Below are 27573 nucleotides of genomic sequence, written 5' to 3'. Positions count from 1 at the left end.
ACTGAGGCCTTTCACGTGAAATAGATAGCTATCGTGTATTTGAAGAGTTGGCCACTTGATGATGGTCAGAATAGTAAGGAGCCCACTTCTGTGCCCTGTCAGAGATACAGTGCCAGCTACTTAGAGTAGAATTTAGAGACAAAAGGTAATCTGGTCCTATACTTTCCAAGTTTATGTAGCCTAAATTACTCTTGGAACAATGAGGGCCACTTGACCAAACCTTAGTCCCTGTTCCTGTTTCCATGTTCAGACTACTTGATTTTGACATTTTATGGGTAAAGAGGGGCCAAAGTCAACTGTAAATAGAAACTGCATTTTGAGGAGACCCTGGAAAAGAAGTATGTGACCCAAAGTCCTATGTGGCATTCTGCCTCTAGAGTATTAAAGTGATAGCTTCCCTACCACTCAGGCTCAGTTTTACAAAATATAACTGGTTTAACTTGCTACTAAGAAGCCTGTAGTTGAACAACTTCCTCCTGTTTAGGGGCTAAGCTGTTTACTTCCTCTGTATAGCTGCTGATAGAGATGAAAGCTTTGTCTACAGTTTACTTATCTTTTGCCTGTATTATAAAGGAAATTTTAGAAAATCATATTTCAATACTTAATAAGACACCTCCAGAAACCAGTAAGCCTCTCTGCAACATTAATGAAACATTTAGGGGGATAAAAAGTATATAAAGCAGACTCCCAAGGAGTTTATACATGTTTATGGTCCCAATTGTGGTAATCAGATCTAAAATTCTTCACTATATACATTCATCCAATGAATATCAGCGCCTATTATGGGCAAAGCACTATGAAGAATCCTTGCCTTTAAGAAGGTACATATCTAGTTAGGGGGAAAAGGCCATGTATACAGTGAATGTAGTCTTTTTTTTTTTTTTTTTTTTTTTTTTGAGACAGGGTCTCAGATGGTCACCCAGGCTGGAGTGCAGTGGCACAATCATGGCTTATTGCAGCCTCGAACTCCCAGATAGGTGATCTTCCCATCTCAGCCTCCTGAGTAGCTAGGACTACAGGCATAAACCACCGTCTTTGTATTTTTTGTAAAGACTTGTTTTGCCATGTTGCTTCGGCCAGTCTTGAACTCCAGGGTTCCAGTAGTCCACCCACCTCAGCCTCCCAAAGTGTTAGGATTACAGGCGTGAGCTGCCGTGACTGGCTAAATACTGTCTTTTATTAGATATTCAAGTATCATAAAAGCAGAAAATATTTTTGAAGAAAAAAATTCCTGGTAGATCCAGTGGTTTTCAAATCTTCCTCATCTCTTCAAACTAAATATAGAACCCCCCCCAATTGATAAATAAGATAAAAAGAAGTTGAGGCCGGCCCGGTAGCTCACACCTATAATCCCAGCACTTTGGGAGGCCAAGGCAGGTGGATCACTTAAGATCAAGAGTTCAAAACCAGCCTGGCCAACATGGCGAAACCCCATCTCTACTAAAAATACAAAAATTAGCCAGGCGTAATGATGCATGCCTGTAATCCCAGCTACTCAGGAGGCTGATGCAGGAGAATCACTTGAACCTGGGAGGCGGAGGTTGCAGTGAGCTGAGATTATGCCATTGCATTCCAGCCTGGGCGACAAGAGGGAAACTCCATCACATAAAAAAAGTAGAAGTGGCCGGGCGCGGTGGCTCAAGCCTGTAATCCCAGCACTTTGGGAGGCCGAGGCGGGCGGATCATGAGGTCAGGAGATCGAGACCATCCTGGCTAACCCGGTGAAACCCTGTCTCTACTAAAAAATACAAAAAACTGGCCGGGCGCGGTGGCTCAAGCCTGTAATCCCAGCACTTTGGGAGGCCGAGACGGGCGGATCATGAGGTCAGGAGATCGAGACCATCCTGGCTAACACGGTGAAACCCTGTCTCTACTAAAAAATACAAAAAACTAGCCGGGCGAAGTGGCGGGCGCCTGTAGTCCCAGCTACTTGGGAGGCTGAGGCAGGAGAATGGCGTGTACCCGGGAGGCGGAGCTTGCAGTGAGCTGAGATCCGGCCACTGCACTCCAGCCTGGGCGACAGAGCATGACTCCGTCTCAAAAAAAAAAAAAAAAAAAAAAAAAAAATACAAAAAACTAGCTGGGCGAGGTGGCGGGCGCCTGTAGTCCCAGCTACTCGGGAGGCTGAGGCAGGAGAATGGTGTAAACCCGGGAGGCGGAGCTTGCAGTGAGCTGAGATCCGGCCACTGCACTCCAGCCTGGGCGACAGAGCAAGACTCCGTCTCAAAAAAAAAAAAAAAAAGAAGTTTGGGTATATGTATGGGAGGGATGTGTACACCATTCTCTGGGCCCACTTCACCCAGCACCACCTACTTCAGTTCTTCAGTTGAGTTTCCTGTGTAATTCAAGTTTCCCCTATCATAACGGAAAAGCCAAAAGAGCTGACTTTTCACACACAAGAAAGGAGAATAAGAAGACAGTACTATAGGCCGGTCATGGTGGCTCATGCCTGTAATCCCAGCACTTTGGGAGGCAGAGGTGGGTGGATCATGAGGTTGAGATCGAAACTAGCCTGACCAACATGGTGAAACCCTGTCTCTACTAAAAATACAAAAATTAGCTGGGCTTGATGGTGCTTGCCTGGAGGTCCCAGCTATTCAGGAAGCTGAGACAGGAGAATCTCTTGAACCTGAGGCGGAGGTTGCAGTGAGCCGAGATTGCACTACTGCACTCCAGCCTGGTGACAAAGCAAGACTCCATCTCAAAAAAAAAACAGTAGTATAAACATGGACAAGCACAAAAAGCTACATAACTAATTTTAAACCCTAAACTAAATATTTATACTCCAGTGGGAAAGATGAACAAGCCAGTAACCTTAATGGCTGAAGCACTTAACTCTTAAATTTGTACTTAAGGGCTTAAGAAAATGTACTCTACACACCTGGTCATTAGTATCTTTTTGATCAGCATTTCTCAAACTTTAAGATACACATTGGGAAATTTTTTTGTTTTTTTTGAGACAGAGTCTTGCTCTGTTGCCAGGCTGGAGTGCAGCGGCACAATCTCGGTTCACTGCAAGCTCCACCTCCCAGGTTCAAGCAATTCTCCTGCCTCAGCCTCCAGAGTAGCTGGGATTACAGGTGCACACCAGCACGCCCAGTTATATTTTTAGTAGAGACGGGGTTTCACCATGTTGGCCAGGATGGTCTTAATCTCTTGACCTCGTGATCTGCCCGCTTGAGCCTCCCAAAGTGCTGGGATTACAGGAATGAGCCACGGAGCCTGCCTCACTCTGGGAAATCTTGTTAATAGATTAAGTGGGAGTAGTGGTGAGGCTGAGACTGTTTCTAGCAAGTTCCCTGGTGATACTGAGGCTGCTGTTCCTCAAATCATACTTGGGAGTAGCAATGTTCTAGAGATGATCTAGAGTTTTTTTTTTTTGTTTTTTTTGTTTTGAGACAGTTACTCTGTCACCCAGGCTGGAATGCAGTGGCAATCTTGGCTCACTGCAACCTCTGCCTCCCAGGTTCAAGTGATTCTCCTGCCTCAGCTTCCCGAGTAGCTGGGATTATAGGCACCTGCCACCACGCCCGGCTAATTTTTGTATTTTTAGTAGATACGGGTCTCGCCATGTTGGCCAGGCTGGTCTTGAACTCCTGACTTCACGTGGTCCACCTGCCTTGGTCTCCCAAAGTGCTGGGATAACAGGCATAAACCACCGTGCCCAGCAAGATTTGATTATGACTTATCTAAACAGAGTTCCTGAAATGGTCAAGTAGCAATCTAATTCTACATTAGAACAAAATGCAAGAGATAGGCCAATGGTTAGAACTGAGGGTATAATAGGGTTTACCTGTATGAAATTCACTGTTTACTAAGTCGCTTTTGTGTAGAGAGAGACCTGCCCTAGTTACCGTATCACTTTTAGGGTTTCAAGGCTTCACCTCACATTCTCCAGCTGAAAACATGTAAATCTGGTCAATGTACTATCTGAACTGCCCATCACAGAGCTACAAAGTTTTTCTTTTTTTTTTTGAGACAGTCGTTCACTCTGTCACCCTGGCTGGAGTGCAGTGGCGTGATCTCAACTCACTGCAACCTCCACCTTCCAGGTTCAAACGATTCTCCTGCCTCAGTCTCCCGAATAGCTGGGATTACAGGCGCCTGCCATGACCAGCTAATTTTTTTTAGTAGAGACGGGGTTTCGCCACCTTGCCTAGGCTGGTCTCGAACTCCTGAGCTCTTGCAATCCACCCGCCTCAGCCTCCCTAAATGCTGGGATTATAGGCATGAGGAACCACACCCAGCCTAGAGAGCTTTTCTTAAAATCCCTTTTTTTTCGGGGGCCCGGATTGGTGGCTAACATTTGTAATCCCAGCAACTTTGGGAGGCCAAGGCAGGTGGATCATGAGGTCAAGCAATCAAGACCATCCTGGCTAACATGGTGAAACCTCATCTCTATTAAAAATACAAAAATTAGCTGAGCATGGTAGCATGCACCTATAGTCCCAGCTACTTGGGAGGGTGAGGCAGGAAAATTGCTTGAACCCAGGAGGCGGAGGTTGCGGTGAGCTGAGATCGCACCACTGCATTCCAGCCTGACGACAGAGGGAGACTCCGTCTCAAAAAAAAAAAGAAATCCCTTTTTATTTTTAACTATGCAAGTCTCATTACATTTATAACCCTTTTTTAAACTTGGTCCCTTTTCTGTGGCAACTTTATGTTTGTTCTTGTTTTTGTTTGAGGCGGAGTCTCGCTCTGTTGCCCAGGCTGGAGTGTGGTCGGTGGCGCAATCTCAGTTCACTCCAACCTCCGCCTCCCAGGTTCAAGCGATTCTCCTGCTTCAGCCTCCTGAGTAGCTGGGATTACAGGTGTGCGCCACCATGCCCGGCTAATTTTTTTTGTAATTTTAGTAGAGATGGGGTTTTACCATGTTGGTCAGGCTGGTCTCAAACTCCTGATCTTGTGATCTCCCTGCCTCAGGCTCCCAAAGTGCTGGCATTACAGGCATGAGCCTGTATTTTTTATTTTTTGAGATGAAGTCTTGCGCTGTTGCCCAGGTTAGAACGCAGTAGCATGATCTCAGCTCACTGCAACCTCTGCCTCCAGGGTTAAAGCAATTCTCCTGCCTCAGCCTCTGAGTAGCTGGAATTACAGGTGCCCAGAACATGCCTGGCTAATTTTTCTATTTTTAGTAGAGACAGGGTTTTGCCATGTTGGCCAGGCTGGTCTTGAACTCCTGACCTCAGGTGATCCATCTGCCTTGGCCTCACAGAGTGTTGGGATTACAGGCGTGAGCCATTGTACCCAGCCAAGTTATATAATTTGAATACATTGTTATTAATCTGCAATAATCTGTAAGGTATTATCTCCATTTTACAGATGAGAAAGTGAAGAAAATGACCTGTTCAAGGCCCTCATTGTAATAAGCAGAGCTAAGTTTGCAACCAGGTCTCTTAGACTCCAAGGCCCACATTTACTATATGACACTGCCTCCCTAAATGCTAAAGATTAAAAACTCAATGGTAGGATGAATTTTTACATCTCTATCAGCAGTGGGATTAGAATCCACACCTGTGAAGAGATGGGACTGTTAACTCGGCACCTAAATGGATTATTTTTTGTATTAAAAATTTCATAATTCCCCTTCTCAGGGAAATCTGTAAAGATAAAATATTAAAGATCTGTAGAGATAAAAAATATTAAATCGTAAAAGCAAGCCTGAGGGCAGCACTAATGTGTTAATGGCTTAAAAAATGATTCCAATGTTTGCATGCCCTCAGGCCTGGGGCGTTTATTAGTGCAGGCCAAAGGGCTCTTGGGATTTCTTTTGCCTTGATGAGATATGGCAGAAACAACCTGAGGGTTTGAAGAGTGGGGCTGCAAGAAGGATTTCTGCAACTCCAATGCAAAATGATAGTCCATGTGTTCAGGCATATCCCATACTGGTACCAGGGAGCCACACTTCTCACAGGGCACTTGGTCCTCAGCAGCTAGAATACTTGGAGTTGGGGTTGCTTTCTGAGTCACCTCCAGCGCAGATTTGGAAGCTGAAGAAGCATGCATGCCTTGGCTGTTGTGTGCCAAATCCATCTCTGCAGGAGTTGCTTTAGAGGATTCTAGCTTCAATACCCCTTCACAAACAGGGACACAGCCTGGATACTCTGTTGGTAAAGAGTTTGGTAATGCTATACAGTTGGACCATGGATTTTGTGGGGGGAAAGAAACTGAAGAATTACTAAGCTGTTTCTGCTTTAGAAGCAAACTTTTCTGCTTAAAGAAGGGCTCAGTTCCTGTAGTTTGACTGGTTTGAAAAGGTAATGAGGGCTTGGACGGCGAATTGATAGTGGGAGCCTGAGTGGGAGCAGTAAGAGATGAAAGTGAAGCTTCTTTAACTTTCTGCCTTTCTGCAGCTTTTTGGAAGAATGATTCCAGAGACGTGGTTGCTTTCTTAGTGGCTGTCACCACTGGGCCACTTCCCTCGGTCTTAGCTTCTAAGCTGGTAACTGGCACCTTTAGCAGAGAACTTGGGTCACTGCTCAAGAAGCTGGTGATGTCTGTGCAAGATGAAGGGGCAGAGGCAGAAAATTTTGTAGCACAGAGGAAAAGCATTGTGAGAGGAGGAGACCTATACAGAAAGTAAAGAAATAAGATGATTAGCAATTTAGAATATTAAAATAGTGACCTATTGCTAAGTCCATGAATTGTATCTCTTTTACTTCACCATAGAACAGATTTAATCCATAGATGACTAGGATTCTGGTTCTGCCACAGAAATTGTTCTTTACTGCAGTGGTTCTCAAACATTAATGTGTATCAGAGATTAACAGACCTGGGATGACAGAGAATTTAATTTCCTAGGTGATGCTGATGTTATGTCTCAAGAACCACTAATTTAGTAACCACTCACCTCCCGACAGCCAGAAATTATTGTTTTTTATAAGGTACCGCTGGAAAGCTGCTGTAATTCAGGATTGGGGCAAGAAATTTTATTCAGGACAACAAAAAGCTTTAGAATATTTAGACTAGAAAGACTTGAAAAAATCCTCTTAGCCATTATCCCGTTTTTAAACAGGGCACTACCTAACCCTGACTGACTTACCACTCTGGAATTTCTAGAGAATGAAATTCCACAACTGCTTTTCGTTACTAGTCCCAATTTCAGAAACATTTTAAGAAATTCTTGTCATAGCTGGGCGTGGTGGCTCACGCCTGTAATTCCAGCACTTTGGGAGGCCAAGGTAGGTAGGTCATGAGGTCAGGAGTACGAGACCACCCTGGCCAACATGGTGAAACTCCATCTCTACTAAAATACAAAAATTAGCTGGGTGTGGTGGCATGTGCCTGTAATCCCAGCTACTTGGGAGGCTGAGGCAGAATTGCTTGAACCTAGGAGGCGGAGGTTGCAGTGAGCGAAGATCACGCCACTGCACTCCAGCCTAGGCGACAGACCAGACTCTCTCTCAAAAAAAAAAAAAAACAACAACAAATTTTTGTCATAAAGTTCCTTATTGTGTCTAATCACTCAAATTTTCACATGAGCTGAATTTCAGAAGATGAAACATGCTTTTATGTACAGATTAGTCCTTCAATGAGGTAAAAGGTAAATGTCATTTTAAAGTTACTAAAGTATCGGCTGGGCGCAGTGGCTTACGCCTGTAATCCCAACACTTTGGGAGTCCGAGGTGGGTGGATCACCTGAGGTCAGGAGTTTGAGACCAGCCTGGCCAACATGGAGAAACCCTGTCTCTACTAAAAGTACAAAACTTAGCTAGGTGTGGTGGCGGGCATCTGTAATCCCAGCTACTCAGAAGACTGAGGCAGGATAATTGTTTGAACCCAGGAGGCAGAGATTGCAGTGAGCCGAGATCGCACCACTGCACTCCAGCCTGGGCAACAAGAGCGAGAGTCTGTCTCAAAAAAAAAAAAAAAAAAAGTATCCCACTATCTTCAGGTGTCATGCTTTGGGACAGTCTTATAATCAGATAATTTTTATGCTTCCCTGTGCATCACGGAGTTTCACACGGTTAGTGAGTAGTATTCGTTGTAGTTTGTCAATTTATAACTTTTCAGATAAGGTTTCATGTGTACATTAGTACCATGGTTGTTATTTGGTATTGTAAAACTTCAGTATTTGAAAATAAATATATCAGGAAGTATTAAGTAAATTATTCTAAGAACAAAGACTTTATGTATGTATTTATTTTTGTTGTTGTTGTTGGAGACGGAGTTTCGCTCTTGTTGCCCAGGCTGGAGTGCAATGGCGCGATCTGGGCTCACTGCAACTTCCACCTCCCGGGTTCAAGCAATTCTTCTGCCTCAGCCTCCCAAGTAGCTGGGATTACAGGCACCTGCCACCATGCCTGGCTAATTTTTGTATTTTTAGTAGAGACAGGGTTTCACCATGTTGGCCGGGCTGGTCCTGAACTCCTGACCTCAGGTGATCTGCCTGCCTCGGCCTCTGAAAGTGCTGGGATTACAGGCATGAGCCACCGTGCCTGGCCCTATGAACAAAGACTAAGAGACTCCACCATATTATAGGTCTGTACATATAATTGTACTGCCAATATATTTAGATAAGTAATAACTTAAGTGATTAAACTTTGATTTTATTTTGTATAATCTCCAATATACATCTGTGAGCAACCGACTTATCTTTCTCTCATAATTATATTTCTATTGTGAATTTGGAATACTTTAAAAAAAGTAAGGGCTTTATTAAATATGTAATTAAAGGATTCCAATCCTGAAAATCATTAATATCTGGACAGAAAATGAAGATGCTCCAAAAAGAGGCTTATATTTCATGACCAACAGAAGTGAAGTTTACTAATGAATATGACATTCGGTATAATAGCAGTGGAGCTTCTAACTGAGTTGGGATGTCAGATAGAGATTATCAGTGAACACAGGTCACCTTTATAATCAAGAAAGATGCTTTTAAGATAGAACAATCAAGTAGTTTGAAGTTCCCAAATGTATCCTTGAAATTTGAGCCCTGTTCTCCAAGTGCAACTGATCATTTCCCTGACCAAGCCAATACAGGGTAAGGGTCTAACCTTCTCCTGGGAACTGGAATGTATCAGCTGTAGGCAAAGGATCTGTGCTGAGCTATCTTGTTTCTGAGGTTGGTACTGTATTTTCTCCCAGAGTAACAGGTACTGGTAGTCTGAGTCAGAGTCTATCCCAGATGGAAGAGCTCAGATGCCTACTACTTTTAGAGCAAAGACAGGGCATAAGTCTCTTTGGAGAAGATGAGCTAGAAAAGAACTCACCATTCTGTCTGGATTCCAGAAGTATTACAGTTCTTGATGACAGTAAATGCATCATGGCTCATCTTGTGAGCATCATAGCGGGTAAGGGCACAGCAGCGGCGCAGGCTGCTGAGGCGTTTGTCTCCTTGTACACGAATGCTCACAGCCAGCTGGGTGGCTACCCTGTCATTCTGTGGGTGGGAAGGGATGGAGACCAGAAATAAAGTTATGAGGAGTATCTGAATTCTAGGTACTGAACTGCAGGAGAGGAAATTAAAAGAACCAGGTGACAATGGTTTGGAAACAGTAGTTTCAAAGTCAAGAATAAAGGTAAACTGAGTTCTGCAAAGAGTAAAGATAAAATATAAAAAAGAGAAAGAGGCCAGGCACGGTGGCTTCCGCCTGTAATCCCAGCACCTAGGGAGGCTGAGGCGGGTGGATCACCTGAAGTCAGGAGTTCGAGTCTAGCCTGGCCAACATGGCGAAACCCCATCTCTACTGAAAAATACAAAAAACTAGCCAGTCGTGGTGGCAGGCGCCTATAATCCCAGCTACTTGGGAGGCTGAGACAGGAGAATTGCTTGAACCTGGGAGGCCGAGGTTGCAGTGAGCCAAGATGGCGCCATTGCACTCCAGCCTGGACGACAGAGCAAGACTCTGTCTCAAAAAAAAAAAAAATAATAATAATAATAATAATAATCTATATGTAACAGAATGCATTTTCTGAATAGAAATCTGATTATATGGTTCCACAAAAAAATGTTTATGCTATTTCTGGGTGTAAAAAGTAACTGAAGAAGACATAATTTGGATTATGGAACATCGGAGTATCTGGGATATTTTGACAGATGATGGGAACAGGACAGAACGAATGAAAATGGGACTCACCTGAATGTTTTACATGGTGTCTAAGCAGAACAATTATAACAAATATCTACAATACTAGATACTATTTTGTGACTGAAGGAAGGTTTCAGGTAAGTAATTGAAAGCAAAGTGGAACTAGCCTTCAAGTCATATCTTTTTTCCTGCCCTGGGGCTCTTATGGTAAACAAACATTCACCACTAATTCCAGAAGTTTCTACCAATTGACCTTTTTACAGCTTATCTGAGAAGATACCAGGTAGTGAGCCTGCCTTGAGAGAACAAGATCATGACTCACTTTTCAATGAAGTCTGAAGCATCTGAATACTATAATCTCAGCAAACTGAGACATAATGGTCAAGAGGCAGAAATACAAGGTGAAAATTCTACATAAGGGACCCCTATCAAAAGATGCTAGTGAGAAGAAGTACTCCTAAGGAAAACAAGCTAAGAGCAGGAACTACTTTTTGGATAAAAAATACATCTGTACAGATTTATATATCTTGAGGGAATACAAATTGGCAATTACAAAGGAGTCCTTGTTGACTAAAATTATTCAACTATAACTGCATGCCTAGACAGTGCCTAGAGATGCAGGAGAGAACAAAATAAAGTCCAGGTCCTCATGGATCCTATGTTGTAGTAGGAACTATAGATAATAAAAAATGGACATGTAACAAATGACCACAGAGATGAGTGCTATGAAGAAAAACAGAATAAAGCAGAGAGTGATGGAGGCTGCTGCTGTGACAAGGTAACTAGGGAGGACCTCCTGGAGAAGGTTAAAACATGAGCAGAGATTTGAATAAAGCAAGGAAGCAAATATTAAGAATATATGAACAGTCTCCAGGGCAAAGAAACGGGAAGTGCTGAAGTAAGAGCTTAGTGTGTTAGATAAAGGGAAGGAGGCCAATGAAGTGGAGACTAGAATTAAGTGAGGGGAAGATAAAAGATGGGATCAGAGAAGTAGCAAGAAATAAGATTATATTTGGCTTTATAGAATTACTTTTAAAAATTCCTTAATATGCCTTAAGTGTGAAGGGAAACCACTGGAATGTTTTAAACAGTGAAGTGATAGGATGTGCTATGTCCTGAATTATTTTTGGCATAAAGTCCTTTGAAGCTTAAAGACAGATTTTCAGGGATCCCCTCTGGATACAAAGTGGGAAGAAAAGGCTAGGCACAGTGGCTCATGCCTGTACTCTCAGCACTGTGGGAGGCTAAGGAAGGAGGATTACTTGAGCCCAGGAGGTTGAGGCTACAAGGCTGCAGTGAGCTAAGGTTGTGTTACTGTGCCCCAGCATGGATGACAGCCAAGACCCTGTCTCTTAGGAAAAAAAAGTGGAAAGAAAGGCCCCAGGGGCTTATAGAGAGATGAGAAACAAGTGCCACCTAGTGGGCAAAAGCTGAACAGGGCGATAATGCAACTAGATCAAATCCCTCTTTATGATGCCTACCAAAGGAACAAACATTTACCACCAATTCCAGCTAAAAAGCAAACAAGCAGTTTTGGACTATTCTTGACATGTACAGTTGACTTGTAGAACTCCAAGACATTTCAAAAGAAGAGTGTGCATCAAACAATACCATTAGGAAAGTGAGAAGAAAACCCATAGAATGGGAGAAAATATTTGCAAATCACATATCTGACAAGGGACATGTTAAAACTCAATAATAAAGAGACAACTCAATTTAAAAGAGGGAAGAGGATTTTTCTTTTTTCCTTTTCTCTTCTTTTTTTTGAGACAGAGCTTTGCTCTTGTCGCCCAGGCTGTAGTGCAATGGCGCCATCTCGGCTCACTGCAACCTCCACCTGGTTCAAGCGATTCTCCTGCCTCAGCCTCCTGCATAGCTGGGAATACAGATGCCCACCACCACGCCCAGCTAATTTTTGTATTTTTAGTAGAGACAGGGTTTCACCATGTTGGCCATGCTAGCCTTGAACTCCTGACCTCAGGTGACTTGCCTCAGCCTCCGAAAGTTTGAGCCACCACTCCCAGCCCAGGAAGAGGATTTCAACAAACATTTCCCAAAGATATACAAATGTCCAACAAGCACATGAAAAGATTATCAGAGAATATAAGTCAAACCATAATGAGATACCATTTCACACCCACTAGAATGGCTAAAATTTAAAGTCAGTAACAAGGATGTGGAAAAATTGGAACCCTCTTACATTGATGGTAGAGATGTGAAATGGTGTAGCCACTGTGGAAAACAGTCTGGCGATTCCTTAAAATGCTAAACATAGAGTTACCATATGACCCAGAAATTATACTCCAAGGTATATGCTGAGAAGAAAACAGATGTCTACACAAAAACTTGTAGATAAATATTCATATTAACATTATTCATAATAGCCAAAAGTGGAAATAACTCAAATGTCCATTCACTAATAAGCAGATAAGCAAAATATGGTACATATTAATACAATAGAATATTATTCAGCCATAAAAAGGTGTCAGTCCTGGCCAGGCGTGGTGGCTCACGCCTGTAATCCCAGCACTTTGGGATGCCGAGGCAGGAGGATCACAAGGTCAAGAGATCAAGACCACCCTGGCCAACATGGTGAAACCCTGTCTCTACTAAAAACACAAAAATTAGCTGGGCGTGGCGGCATGTGCCAATAGTCCCAGCTACTCGGGAGGCTAAGGCAGCAGAGTCACTTGAACTTGAGAGGCGGAGGTTACAGTGAGCCAAGACTGCACCACTGCACTCCTGCCCGGTGACAGAGCAAGACTCTGTCTCAAAAAAAAAAAAAAAAAAAAAAAAAGAGTAAGTACTGATACACACTACAATACGGCTCAACCTTGAAAACATGTTAAGTGAAAGACCTCAAGCCAGTCACAAAAGACCACATTTATATGAAATGTCCAGAACAGTAAGCAATGTAGTGGTTGCCTAGGGCTGGGGGGTAGCTGGGAGAGAAATGGGGAGTGACCGGTAATGGGTACAGAATTTCTTTTGGGGGTGATAAAAATGCTCTAAAGTTGCCGGGCGCGGTGGCTCAAGCCTGTAATCCCAGCACTTTGGGAGGCCGAGACAGGCGGATCACGAGGTCAGGAGATCGAGACCATCCTGGCTAACACAGTGAAACCCCGTCTCTACTGAAAATACAAAAACTTAGCCGGGCGAGGTGGCAGGCGCCTGTAGTCCCAGCTACTCGGGAGGCTGAGGCAGGAGAATGGCGTAAACCCGGGAGGCGGAGCTTGCAGTGAGCTGAGATCCGGCCACTGCACTCCAGACCGGGTGACAGAGCGAGACTCCGTCTCAAAAAAAAAAAAAAAAAAAAAAAAAAAATGCTCTAAAGTTGATTGTAGAATAGTTGTAGAACTCTGCAATATACTAAAACCACTGAACTATTTTAAATGGTTGAATTTTATGGTATGTAAAGTATATGCCAATAAAGCTATTTTAAAAGGAGAGAAACTGCCGGGTGTGGTGACTTATGCCTGTAATCCCAACACTTTGGGAGGCCAAGATGGGCAGATCGCATGAGGTCAGGAGTTCAAGATCAGCGCAGCCAACATGGTGAAACCCCATCTCTACTAAAAATAAAAAAATTAGCCGGGCGTGGTGGCAGGCACCTGTAATCCCAGCTACTCGGGAGGCTGAGACAGGAGAATCACTTGAACTTGGGAGGCGGAGGTTGCAGTGAGCCAAGATTGCTCCACTGCACTCTAGCCTGGGTGATAGAGCAAAACTCAGTCTCAAAAAAAAAGGAGAGAAACTAATCATCAGATATCTTTAACATTAGAAAGAAAAATGTAAATGTTCAGAATTTTTTTTTTAAAGTCAAATATACAGAGAGAATAAAACAGTGGTTACCTGGGATGGGGGAGGGGAGGAAGAAATGGGGAGATATAAATAAAAGGACATAAAGTAGCAGACACGTAGGGTGAACAAGTCTATTGAGCTAATGTACAAGTGAGGACTATAGTTAATAAAATTCTATTAGGGATTTTAAGCAGATTTTAACTACTTTTTTTTTTCAAAAAAGTATGTGAAATGATAAGATATGTTAATTTGCTACACTATAGTAACCATTTTACTATATGTATCCCATAGCATCATGTTGTAAACATCATATATACACAATAAAATGTGCTTAAAACTGCCACTACTGGCTGGGCGCAGTGGCTTATGTCTGTAATCCCAACACTTTGGGAGGCTGAGGTGGGCGGATCACCTGAGATGAGGCATTCAAGACCAGCCTGGCCAATATGGTAGAACCCCGTTTCTACTGAAAATACCAAAAAAACTGGCCGGGTATGGTGGTGTGTGCCTGTAATCCTAACTACTTGGAAGGGTGAGGCAGGAGAATCACTTGAACCAGGAGGCGGAGGTTGCAGTGAGCCAAGATCATGCCACTGCACTCCAGCCTAGGCAACAAGAGGGAAAACTCTATGTCTCAAAAAAAAAAAAAAAGATTTCTTAAAATTTCCTCGGCTGGAGTTCAAGACCAGCCTGAGCAACCTAGCAAGACCCTGTCTCTACAAAAAATAAAAAAATTTAGCCAGTTGTAGTGGCATGCACCTGTAGTCTCAGCTACTCAGGAGGCTGAGTTGGGAGGAGAGCTTGAGCCTGGGAGGTCGAGGTTGCAGTGAGCCATGATTGTGCCAGCATACTCAGTGTGGGAGATAGTGAGACCATGTCTTAAAAAAAAAAAAAAAAAAAAAAAAAAAGGAAAAAGAAAAACAAAGAAAACAGATATTTCCTATGCTAATACTTTTTTCTGTCTTTGTTCCTGCTCCATAAGGTAAAGAGCAGCTGATATGTAAATCGCAAAGTCCACCCCAAGAATAAAGAAAGAAAATCTTACATCATTTCGGTCTTTAGTCAGTCTCTCCTCTAGTTCCTGGGCTAACTGCAACAGCCACCATTGTACCTAAAAAAGTATTGAGACTTTAATATTTCATTTAAACACTCGAAGTCTATTAAGAACTAGATGGTGTATTTGTTCTTTTCTCCCAAACAGAACTGTGCACAAAAGACTCCCCATAATCAAAGGATCACCAGATCATAGAAATGTTCCCAGTCCTTCTGTCCTGCCCTAGCTCAAGCCTTTCATTTTCTTTTCCTGCTGGTTTGCCATCAGGTGACTTTCAAGCATGTTCTAGCTCTGAGAAAAAGACAAGACCCAAACTTGAAGCATAATATCCTAGGCTTTCCAAGTCTCCATCTACTAAACAAATGAGAAATTCCATTTTATTTCGATGGAAGAAAGAGAAAAAAGTAATCATCATAAACTAGTCAATTTTCAACCCAAGGAAAGAACATCTATTTTCTTCATACTTTATAAAGGTCTCCTCTAACCTATTAAACCTTCCACAGCTACCAAAACCTACTTGCTGACCCCTTTAAAAGAGGTAGTGTTCTGTCAAGAATGCCTGCTTACCTGCTCCCGAGTAGCAAGAGCTGTTTTTCCTGGGAAGTTCTTACTACAGCCAATGGTTTTGGGTAGTTGCCTGGGTTTCACTGGATCATGTTCAATCCCTCGGCACATGGCATACAGCCAAGACCTAATAAGACCAGCAAAAAACGTTAAGGTGAAATTAAATGATTATTCTTGTTAAAACAAAACCAAATAACTAAAACCTTGTCCAAAATTTAGTGTACTGGACCTCTGACAAAATCCTGCCCTTCTCAGTGAATTCCAGTGCAATATATGGAAAATGAGAACACTGGTTCTACTTTCTAAAGCCAAGTCATCATTTGTATTTTTGGAAAAATGCCAAGCAAGCCACTGATTCATATCCCCAAGTGTGTGTGTGCTTGCTAGGGCATTAAACACAAGCATTTTAAGAGAACATAACATCTCAGCATGCATGAATGATGTAATTAGTATATACTCAGGCATCAAAGTAACAAATCCTATCTATCAACCACCCAGGTACATGGAAAAAACTAGTCTAGACTGATAGGCCATAGTGACGCAAGATTTTAAAGCAAGAAGGACCAGTGAAATTATCTCAAGAAACAAATGTTAACCTAAAGATAGGTCTAGATTTTACTAGATGCTTTTGTCTATATTTGAATGTTGCATCTCCATAAAGTTTATGATAAAAAAAAAATGAATCACTTACCCATTCTTCTCCCCAAAATGACTCTGAAGCTGGGATTCAGTGAACTGTGTCAGTTCACCCATGTATTCTACCCCTAGGATCTCAATGACAGAGGCCCCTAGCTTTCCTCCAAGATTACGGCTGATAACAAAGGAGACAAAGAGTTGATAGGTCACATCATAAATATCTAATTAGCAGCAAACATAAGACATTCTACTTTGTAAGTAGCTCTCCAAAAGGTTCAGGACAAATGAGAGCATATATTCTGGGAATTCAGTTACTCTGGGAGTTAAAATTTGAGGAGAAGATTAACAATAACATAACCAAAAGGCTAAAGTCCTTGATTAACTATCAAGTAAACTGTATATAAAACTTTCAATTGTACAACACCTGCTGTCCTGTTTGGGGATTAAAATCCCAAACACAAAATAAATCCCTTCCATGGCTAAAACTTTACTTAAGAATATATAATCTGGCCGGGCACAGTGGCTCATGCCTATAATCCTAGCACTTTGGGAGGCCAAGGCGGGAAGACTGCTTGAGTCCAGGCGTTTGAGACCAGCCTGGGCAACAAAGTAAGACCCCAACTCTACAAAAAAAATTAAGGCCAGGTGTGGTGGTTCACGCCTGTAGTCCCAGCACTTTGGGAGGCCGAAGCGAGTGGATCACTTGAGCCCAGGAGTTTGAGAACAGTCTGAACAACATGGCGAAACCCTGTCTCTACAAAAAAATACAAAAAAATTAGTTGGGTGTGGTGGTGTGCAGCTGTAGTCCCAGCTACTTGGGAGGCTGAAGTGGGAGGATCACTTGAGCCCAGGAGGCAGAGGTTACAGTGAGTCGAGATTGTGCCACTGTACTCCAGCAAATTAACTGGGGATGGTGGCATGTGCCTGTGGTCCCAGCTACTTGGGAGGCTGAGGCAGAAGGATTGCTGGAACCCAGGGGTTAAGGCTGCAGTGAGCTCTAAATATAAACACAGTCAGCTGGGCACAGTGGCTCATGCCTGTAATCCCAGTACTTTGGGAGGCCAAGGCAGGCAGATCATTGGAGGCCAGGAGTTTGAGACTAGCCTGGCCAAAATAGTGAAACCTCGTCTCTACTAAAAATACAAAAATTAGTCGGGCGTGGTGGCATACAGCTGTGGTCCCAGCTACTCAGGTGGCTGAAGCAGGAGAATCGTTTGAACCCAGGAGGTGGAGGCTACAGTGAGCCGAAATCATACCACTGCACTCCAGCCTGGGCAACAGAGTGAGACTCCGTCTCAAAAAAAAAAAAAAAAGTCAAAATTCTTTAGCCTAGCCTTTGAGGCTCCCTATAATCTGTCTTTAAATCATCTTTTCAGTCTATTTCCATTATCTTCCTCAATATGGTGCAGCTGAACTACTTTAGGTCCCAGTTCACTGAAAATATCTCATACTTTCCCCTCTTTGTGCTAAAAAGTTCTCCAAAATCAGTAATGCTTTGCTGTTTTAGTCTGACTCTCCAAATTGTGCCAAATTGCAAAACAAAATCCCATGCCTTTTTATAAATCCTTCTCCAAATACTCCCTTCTTTTGTGAAGTTTGTTCTACCTGTACAATTCATTTATCAATTATGCAGTCTTATGACAGCACTTTTACTATTGCTTTTTACCTTATCCTTTCTACAATATTATAAGTCCTTGTCAAAGCCACACAACTGGTAGGCACAACCTGTTCATTTGACTTGGCTTCTTCTCTAATGCCTACTTTGGGAGCTGAAATTCAGCAGCCCTGAACACCTTGATTTGCTATTAGGGGAAAGAAAAGAAGTAAAATTCCTGTTTGTCACTTAATAACAGACTTGAATAAAAAGTCTAGAGGGAAGTTAAACATACAGCTAAAACTTGATTTTTTATTATTATTATTTTTTAAGACGGAGTCTTGCTCTTGTCACCCAGGCTGGAGTGCAATGGTGCCATTTCGGCTCACTGCAACCTCCGCCTCCTGGGTTCAAGTGAGTCTCCTGCCTCAGTCTCCCGAGTAGCTAGGATTACAGGCACCACCACCACACTCAGCTAATTTTTGTATTTTTAGTAGAGATAGGGTTTCACCATGTTGGCCAGGCTGGTCTCAAACTCCTGACTTCAAGTGATCCACCCGCCTTGGCCTCCCAAAGTGCTGGGATTACAGGCGTAAGCCATCGCACCTGGCCTATTTATTTATTTTTTGTAGAGATGGGGTCTCACTATGTTGCTTAGGCTGGTTTTGACCTCCTGGGCTCAAGTGATCCACCTGCCCTGGCCTACCAAAGTGCTGGGACTACAGGTGTGAGCCACCACACCTGGCTCATTTTTTTTTAAATTCAGGATTAAGTATCTGCCACAGATAACCCAGAACTGAAGATTCAGTAAGTCTCAGCATGGCTGGGCGCAGTGGCTCACACCTGTAATCCCAGGACTTTGGGAGGCTGAGGAGGGCGAATCACCTGAGGTCAAGAGTTTGAGAGCAGCCTGGCCAACATGGTGAAACCCTGTCTCTACCAAAATTACAAAAATTAGCCAGGCATAGTGGTCAGCACCTATAATTCCAGCTACTCAGGAGCCCGAGACAGGAGAATTGCTTGAACCTGGGAGGTGGAGGTTGCGGGAGCCGACACTGTGCCATTGCACTCTAGTGTAGGCAACAAGAGTGAAACTCTCTCTTAAAAAATAAATAAATAAATAAAAATTAAAGTCTCAGCTTGTGTTTCAAAATGTTTTGTGCTGTCTTCCTTCTAACTGCTTGGTACCTATTTCTCCTGGCTCCAGTCCTTAATTACTAACACAAGAAACTACAACCAGAGAGTTTCTACACATGGATATAAATGAAATTTAACGTGCTGCCTGAATACTTACATTTTGCGAATGGGCATTTGGCTGAAGAGCTGTGGGACTGACCCATGTGAAACCAGGGTTTGGCGGTTGGGCTTGTTTAGTCCACAGGCTAGTTTTGCCAGGACCTGGAAGCATGCAAAGTGTAAAAACTTCGTTACTGTCAACCCACCAAAGTTGGTGAATATAAACATACACATAACACACACACACACACACAGAGCTTAATGGCTGTAACCAATGGTTTCTACATTAAAAACAAAAATAAAACCAGAAACTCAAGACATCTCTAAAACTTGATATCCCACAACATCATTATCCTTACTCTTCTTCCCACATCTCTCCCATTCTCAGTTTTCCTCTAGTCATTTTTTCCTTCCCATCTATTCCTACTTCAAGAGGTTTGAAAAGTAGAGAGACTACAGGAGAAACTCAAGCAAGATGCATTTCTCAGTGTGTCTATATAAAAATGCTGAAACATACTTGCTTTACCCTATCCCATTTACATTTCTTAATAGTTGGTCCATTTTGAGTCCCCAATTTAACACAAATTATCATAATTTAGTATCTGTTATAGAGATTGGGCTCAAAACCATTCTCCAATAACAAACACCTTCTTATAAATAACACTTAAAAATGAAAAAGCTTAAATCCTTGAGAATTCTTTTTTTTTCTTTTTTTGAGACAGAGTCTTGCCCTGTCACCAGGCTGGAAGGTAGTGGCACGATCTCAGCTCACTGCAATCTCCCCCTCACTGGGTTCACGCGATTATCCTGCCTCAGCCTCCCGAGCTGGAACTACAGGTGTATGCCACCATGCTCAGCTAATTTTTGTATTTTTGGTAGAGACGGGGTTTCACCATGTTGGCCAGGATGGCCTCAAGATCTCTTGAACTCGTGATTGGCCCACCTCAGTCTCCAAAGAGAACTTTTTTTTTTTTAAGACAGAGTTTCACTCTTGTTGCCCAGGCTGGAGTGCAATGGCACGATCTCAGCTCACTGCAACCTCCACCTCCCGGGTTCAAGCGATTCTCCTGCCTCAGAATCCTGAGTAGCTGGGATTACAGGCATGAGCCACCATGCCCAGCTAATTTTGTATTTTTAGTAGAGATGGAGTTTTTCCATGTTGGTCAGGCTGGTCTCGAACTCCCAACCTCAGGTGATCCACCAGCCTCAGGCTCTCAAAGTTCTGGGATTACAGGCGTGAGCCACTGTGCTCGGCCAAGATAAATCTTTTCTAAGAGTAAAGCACTTCAATGGTATTTTGCAAATTATAAAAATATAATTTTTAAAATATTTTTTATATAATTTAAAAATTATATTTTTATAATTATGTTTTAAAATATAAAATCAGGCCGGGCGCGGTGGCTCAAGCCTGTAATCCCAGCACTTTGGGAGGCCGAGACGGGCGGATCACAAGGTCAGGAGATCGAGACCATCCTGGCTAACCCGGTGAAACCCCGTCTCTACTAAAAAATACAAAAAACTAGCCGGGCGAGGTGGCGGGCGCCTGTAGTCCCAGCTACTCGGGAGGCTGAGGCAGGAGAATGGCGTGAACCCGGGAGGCGGAGCTTGCAGTGAGCTGAGATCCGGCCACTGCACTCCAGCCTGGGCGGCAGAGCGAGACTCTGTCTCAAAAAAAAAATAAAATAAAAATAAAATAAAATAAAATAAAATATAAAATCATTAAATTCACTAGAGAGATTGGTTAAGAACTTCTACCAGGCAACATTTAGTCTGGTTTAAATTACACCAAAGCTATTGTTTCCTTTCCCTTCATCCAACCAGGAAAAAAAAAAAAAAAATGCAGATGGGTAGTTTGGCAACTTTCCTTGGAGAAGGAGAAGGTATCAACCAGGGATAATCAGCCACTGCCCAATTACTGAGCTTTGGTCAGAAAGGGATGGAAGTCCTGGGCTCTTGCTACACTTTATTCATAATTAATCAGAAAACCAGTTATTCTGCTCCTGAATTTTTGGGAACTGTCTGTGTACCCTAAATTAAAAGTGGTCTAAATTAATAAAATTTTATTATTCCTTTTATTGCTCTCATAAGAAAACAGGGAATAGGCAAAAGCATAAAATACCTAGGCAACTCCACATAACAAGATAATACAAAAAAATTCAGCAAGTGGCTGGGCACGGTGGCTCATGCCTGTAGTCCCAGCACTTTGGGAGGCCGAGGTGGGTGGATCACTTGAGGTCAGGAGTTCCAGACCAGCCTGGCCAATATGGTGAAACCCTGTCTCCAGTAAAAATAGAAAAATTAGCCGGTCATGGTGGTGTGCACCTGTAATCCCAGCTACTCGGGAGGCTGAGGCAGGAGAACCACCTGAACCCGGGAGGCAGAGGCTGCAGTGAGCTGAGATCAGGCCACTGTACTCCAGTCTGGGCAACAGGGCGAGACTCCATCTCAAAAAAATAAATAAATAAAAATAATAAAAATAATAAAAATTCAGCAAGTGAAAATAAAAGAAATAGATTAACGTATATAAGTTCAAAGACTAGCTTCCTTTTTTCTACAGACAGTTCAGTCATTAAGGAAATACTGTCATCTCTCAATATCTGCAGGAGATTGGTCCTAAGACCCCCAGTGAATGCCAAAATCCCAAGTCCCGTATATAAAATGCACAACTCCCATAATATAAAATGGTGTAGTATTTGCATATAACCTTTGTATGTCCTTCTGCATACTTTAAATCATCTCTAATTACTTATAACACCTATAACGTACAATGTAAATGCTATATAAACTGCTCTTATAGTGTATTGGTTTTTCTTTTCTTTTTTTTTGAGATGGAGTCTTGCTCTTGTTACCCAAGAGTGCAATGGCTGGAGTGCAATGGCATGATCACGGTTTACTGCAACCCATGCCTCCCGGGTTCAAACAATTCTTCTGCCTCAGCCTCCCGAGTAGCTGGGATTTTTTACAGGTGACCACTACCACACCCAGCTAATTTTTGTATTTTTAGTAGAGACAGGGTTTCACCATGTTGGCCAGGCTGGTCTCGAACTCCTGACCCCGTGATCCACCTGCCTCGGCATCCCAAAGTGCTGGGATTAAAGGCAAAAGCCACTGCACTGGGCTTTTCTTTTTTTTCTTTTTTTCTTTTTTTTTAAGACAGAGTCTCACTCTGTTGCCCAGGCTGGAGTGCAATGGTGCGATCTCAGCTCACGGCAACCTCCACCTCCCAGGTTCAACCAATTATCGTGCCTCAGTCCCCAAAGCATCTGAGACTACAGGTGTGTGCCACCACATCCAGCTAATTTTTTTGTATTTTTGGGAGAGATGGGTTTTGCCATGTTGCCCAGGCTGGTCTCAAACTCCTCGGTTCAGGTGATCTGCCTGCCTTGGCCTCCCGAAGTGCTGGGATTACAGGTGTGAGCCATTGTGCCTGGACTTGTTTTTTCATTTGTATAATTTTGAATTGTTGTATTGGGCCTTTTAATTTAAAAAATATATATATTTTTGATCCATGGGTGGTTGAATCCCCAGATATGAAACTTGCACATACAGAGGGCCAACTGTCATTTAGATGTCACTGCATAAATAAGCATTAGCTGTAATTTTTCTTTTTTCTTTTTTTTTTTTTTTTGAGATGGAGTCTTTGCTTTGTCGCCCAGGCTGGAGTGCAGTGGCACAATCTTGGCTCACTGGAACCTCCGCCTCCCAGGTTCAAGCAATTCTCCTGCCTCAGCCTCCCAAGTAGCTGGGACTACAGGTGCACGCCACCACGTCTGGTTAATTAATTATTTTTTTATTTTTAGTAGAGATGGTGCTTTACCATATTGGTCAGGCTGCTCTTGAACTCCTGACCTCAGGTGATCCACCTGCCTCAGCCTCCCAAAGTGCTGGGACGACAGGCGTGAGCCCCCACGCCAGGCCTTCAGCTTGCTTCTTAGGAAAGTACATATTTAATGTCCATTTCCATGTTAAAGAATTATTTATGCTTTGATTTGGGCCTCAACATGAATTTTAAACAGAAATCCATTCAAAGTATATGTGTAATAACCTTTTTTTTTTGGAGACAGTCTCACTGTCGCCCAAGCTGAAGTGCAGTGGTATGATTTCGGCTCACTGCAGCTTCAACCTCCTGGACTCAGCTGATCTTCCCACCTCAGCCTCCTGTAGGTGCACATGACCACACCTGGCTAATTTTTTGTAGAGATTGGGTTTCAACATGCTCCCCAGGCTGCTCTTCAACTCCTGGGCTCACGTGATCCGCCCACATAGACATGCGCGACTACACCCGGCCTATGTGTAACAATTTAAATGTCCCACTGTCCCTGCTGTATTTGACTAAGGATATCAATGTTTCTCTTTGAAATCTACTATTAGCCTTCACCTTATTGTGTGAAATTCCAGCTGAACACTGAAAACCAGTCTCCCTCTCTATGGCTGCTCTCATTTCCTCCACAATCACTGCTCCCACGGTGAGCTGCAGGTCTGGAGAGGTGAGGTTATCAAGCTGAAGAGAATCGAGCCATTGAAATAAGCCTTGTTTTCGCATCCCCTCTGAAATGAATTAAGAAGTCACATTTAGACATTTAAAAAATGATTTAATTGTGCTATCTAATGTAGAAATACTTAGATTACAGGTATTTAGACATATAAGTTTTCACAAAAAAATGGCATCCAGTTTAGAAGACTATGAGAGAGATCAATTTCTCCTTCAGAGTGATTCCCGCAGCTTAGCTTCAGCATAGGCTGAATTTTTTGTACAACAAATATTTTTATTAATATCATCTTTCACGAGCAATGATTTTAAAACACATTTTCAGCCAGGCACGGTGGCTCACGCCTGTATTGCCAGCACTTTGGGAGACCAAGGTGGGTGGATCAACTGAGGTCAGGAGTTTAAGACCAGCCTGGCCAACATGGCAAAACCCCATCTCTACTAAAAATACAAAATTAGCTTGGCGTGGTGGTGCAGGCCTATAATCACAGCTACTCAAGAGGCTGAGGCAGGAGATTCGCTTGAAACCAGGAGGCAGAGGTTGCAGTGAGCCGAGATTGTGCCGCTGCACTCCAGCCTGGGCGACAGAGCAAGACTACATCTCAAAACAAACAAATAAATAAATAAATAAAAATAATGAAAACACATTTATCTCCCCAGTTGTCTTGAATTTTCTTTCTCCTACCATATTTAACTACTTGAACATCTCCAAATTTTTTTTCAATTAGAAAATATTCACAATTAACTCAAGCCTCAATACAAGCTTTTAAACATTTACATGTTTTTAGAGGTGGATTCCAGCTGAGTAACTTAAAATCCACTCCGAGGCACTAGATTTATTTCCCTGACAAGCTGTTTTAAGTTAGATGTTGCTTGGGACTTAGGACCTTGAAAATATCTTATGCTGAGTACATACAAATCTTTATCCCCAAACTTACACTCTAATCCCTCAGCTCTACCTCCCTACAGACGAACTTTTCCTGACTGCCTACAGAAGAACTTTTCTTGAATTTTTTTTTGTTTTTTTGTTTTGTTTTTTTGAGACGGAGTCTCGCTCTGTCACCCAGGCTGGAGTGCCATGGCCGGATCTCAGCTCACTGCAAGCTCCGCCTCCTGGGTTCCCACCATTCTCCTGCCTTAGCCTCCCAAGTAGCTGGGACTACAGGCGCCCGCCACCCCGCCCGGCTAGTTTTTTGTATTTTTTAGTAGAGACGGGGTTTCACCGTGTTAGCCAGGATGGTCTCGATCTCCTGACCTTGTGATCCGCCCATCTCGGCCTCCCAAAGTGCTGGGATTACAGGCTTGAGCCACCGCGCCCGGCCCCATGAATTTTTAATTATAGTTTCCAACTAAACATAACTAAAATCAAACTTTGTCTTCCTTCTCAAATGTTCTTTCCCAACCAACTCCCTATTTCTATTAAGGGCTTAAAACCCACAATAATATTGGCTTATTTTCTTTCTTTCATTCTTCATTATGCAGGCATTTTAGTCAACAAAGGCTACTTTAAAATATTTCACATATCCATTGCAACCCACCCCACCACCCTATTTTATTCAGGTTTTATTCTTTTTTTTTTTTTTTTTTTTTTGAGACCAAGTCTCGCTCTGTTGCCCAGGCTGGAGTGCAGTGGCACGATCTTAGCTCACTGCAAGCTCTGCCTGCCAGGTACACGCCATTCTCCCGCCTCAGCCTCCCAAGTAGCTGGGACTACAGGCGCTCACCACCACGCCAGGCTAGTTTTTTGTATTTTTAGTAGAGATGGGGTTTCACCATGTTAGCCAGAATGGTCTCAATCTCCTGACCTCATGATCTGCCCACCTCGGACTCCCAAAGTGCCAGGATTACAGGCCTGAGCCACCGTACCCAGCAAGCTCTTACTACTCAACTCTGTTCTTCTTTCCTTTGCTTAAACACATCTATATTTTAGGATTTATTGCAAGTTTATCTATCACGAAGTCCTCTCCTTCAACTATTCTAGCTAGCTTCCAAGTACCACATTAAAATCCTTAACCTTTTATCTGTAAAAGGAAGTAGACATAATTGTTATATTTTTTAAGACAGAGTGACACTCTGTCATCCAGGTTGGAGTGTAGTGGCATGATCTTGGCTCACTAATATATACTAGTATACACTATTTTAAATGATGGATGTTTTAATAGTATTTATTGTTCTTAATATGTGCAAGCCTTGGTGTGTCAGGAAAATAGATAATAAAAAAAAAGAAAAGAAAAATACACGCAAGCCATTGTGCTGAGGAACTTTATTTTATTTTTTGAGAGAGTCCCGCTCTGTTGCCCAGGCTGGAGTGCAGTGGTGTGATCTTGGCTCACTGCAAGCTTTGCCTCCTGGGTCCACGCCATTCTCCTGCCTCAGCCTCCCAAGTAGCTGAGACTACAGGTGCCCGCCACCATTCCCAGCTAATTTTTTTTGTATTTTTTTTTTAGTAGAGACAGGGTTTCACCATGTTAGCCAGGATGGTCTCGGTCTCCTGACCTTGTGATCCACCCTCCTCGGCCTCCCAAAGTGCTGGGATTACAGGTGTGAGCCACCGTGCCAGGCCAAGGAACTTTATTTTTAAAAACTATCTTTTGGGCCGTGCATGGTGGTTCACGTCTGTAATTCCAGCACTTTGGGAGGCTAACGCGGGCAGATCACCAGGTCAGGAGTTTGAGACCAGTCCGACCACCATGGTAAAACCCTGTCTCTACTAAAAATACAAATACAAAAATTAGCCAGGCCTGGTGGTGCACACCTGTAATCCCAGCTACTCAGGAGGTTGAGACAGGAGAATTGCTTGAACCTGGGAGGCGGAGGTTGGGTGAGCTGAGCGAACTCCCCCTCAAAAAAGAAAAAAAACTTTTTAAAAAACCCTGTTTTTTGGCGGGGCAATCTCTGCCTCCTGAGCTCAAGCGATCCTCCTACCTCAGCCTCCCAAGTAGCTAGGACTACAGGCAGATGCCACCACGTCCAGCTAATTTGTATTTTTTGTAGAGACGGGGTTTCACCATGTCACCAAGGATGGTCTCAAACTCCTGGACTCAAGCAACCCCCCCATGTGCCCCCCATCTCCCCAGCCCCCAGCCTTGGCCTCACAAAGTGATGGGGATTACAGGCATGAGCCACCATGTATGATCATAAGAAGTAGAGCATAATTGTTAAAAGAACATTCTGCAGTCAAGCAAGGTTCAAATATTGGCTTCATAACCTACTGACCATATGACTTCGGACAAGTTACATAATTCTCTAAGCTTCAGTTTCCTTGTCTACAAACTGCACTTCATATAGCTGTTATGAGGATTAAAAGATAGTTTATTAATTTTTTTTTTTTTTTTGAGACAGAGTTGCTCTGCTGCCCAGGCTAGACTGCAGTGGAACGATCTCAGCTCACTGCAACCTCCACTTCCCAGGTTCAAGCAATTATCCTGCCTCAGCCTCCTGAGTAGCTGGGACTATAGCTGTGCACCTCCAGGCCCAGCTAATTTTCGTATTTTTAGTAGAGATGGGGTTTCACCATGCTGGCCAGGCTGGTCTTAAACTCCTGATCTCAAGGGCTCCCAAAGTGCTGGGATTATACGCGTGAGCCACCGTGCAAGGCCAAAAGGTAGTTTTTTAAAATAAAGTTCCTCAGCACAGTGGCTTGTGCATTTTTTTTTTTTAATTATCTATTTTCCTGAAACACCAAGGCTTGCATATATTAAGAACAATAAATACTATTAAAACACCCATCATTTAAAACAACTTATACTAGTATATATTAGCTTTGGGAAATAAAAATATGAATAATTTATTGTAATTGTGTGACTTTCTGGACCATTTTAACTTAGCCAGCATGGTGGCAAATGCCTACAACCCCAGCTACTCAGGAGGTTGAGGCATGAGAATCACTTGAACCCCGGAGGTGGAGGCTGCAGTGTGCCAAGATCTCACAACTGCATTCCAGCCTGGGTGATACCAAAAAATCAGTGTTGCACATGGAAATTTAAAAAAAGAAAGTTATATAATAAGATGTGGTACGGAAAGGTAAGACCAAAGAACACCTTTCTTACGATAATTAAACTTCTGACTCTGGTCCCAGAATAATAAAATATCAAATATCAAAAGCTTATGTGCCATGATTTTGCTTCCTTTATAAGTGGCACATCTTTATTGTCCATTATATTTT

At 42.9% G+C, this 27573-nt stretch overlaps 1 protein-coding gene across 2 annotated transcripts in view; it reads right to left on the bottom strand.

The window, feature by feature from the left end:
• Nucleotides 1-3765: 3765 nt before the first annotated feature.
• Nucleotides 3766-27573, bottom strand: part of POLH (DNA polymerase eta) — a 38995-nt gene continuing 15187 nt past the window's right edge. For both annotated transcript variants that reach the window (XM_050786927.1, XM_050786928.1), the window contains 7 exons: nt 23298-23467; nt 18978-19081; nt 16145-16264; nt 15457-15580; nt 14881-14946; nt 9216-9385; nt 3766-6568 (listed from right to left, as the gene is read on the bottom strand). In XM_050786927.1, the coding sequence (XP_050642884.1) occupies nt 5674-6568; nt 9216-9385; nt 14881-14946; nt 15457-15580; nt 16145-16264; nt 18978-19081; nt 23298-23467 (1649 nt within the window). In that variant the 3' untranslated portion in view covers nt 3766-5673. The remainder of the gene's footprint in view (nt 6569-9215; nt 9386-14880; nt 14947-15456; nt 15581-16144; nt 16265-18977; nt 19082-23297; nt 23468-27573) is intronic.

This window comes from Macaca thibetana, chromosome 4 (genome assembly GCF_024542745.1).
Source record: "Macaca thibetana thibetana isolate TM-01 chromosome 4, ASM2454274v1, whole genome shotgun sequence".
NCBI classification, from domain to species: domain Eukaryota; kingdom Metazoa; phylum Chordata; class Mammalia; order Primates; family Cercopithecidae; genus Macaca; species Macaca thibetana.
Note: the sequence above shows the minus strand (reverse complement) of the source record. Positions and strands in the feature narration are given on the sequence as shown.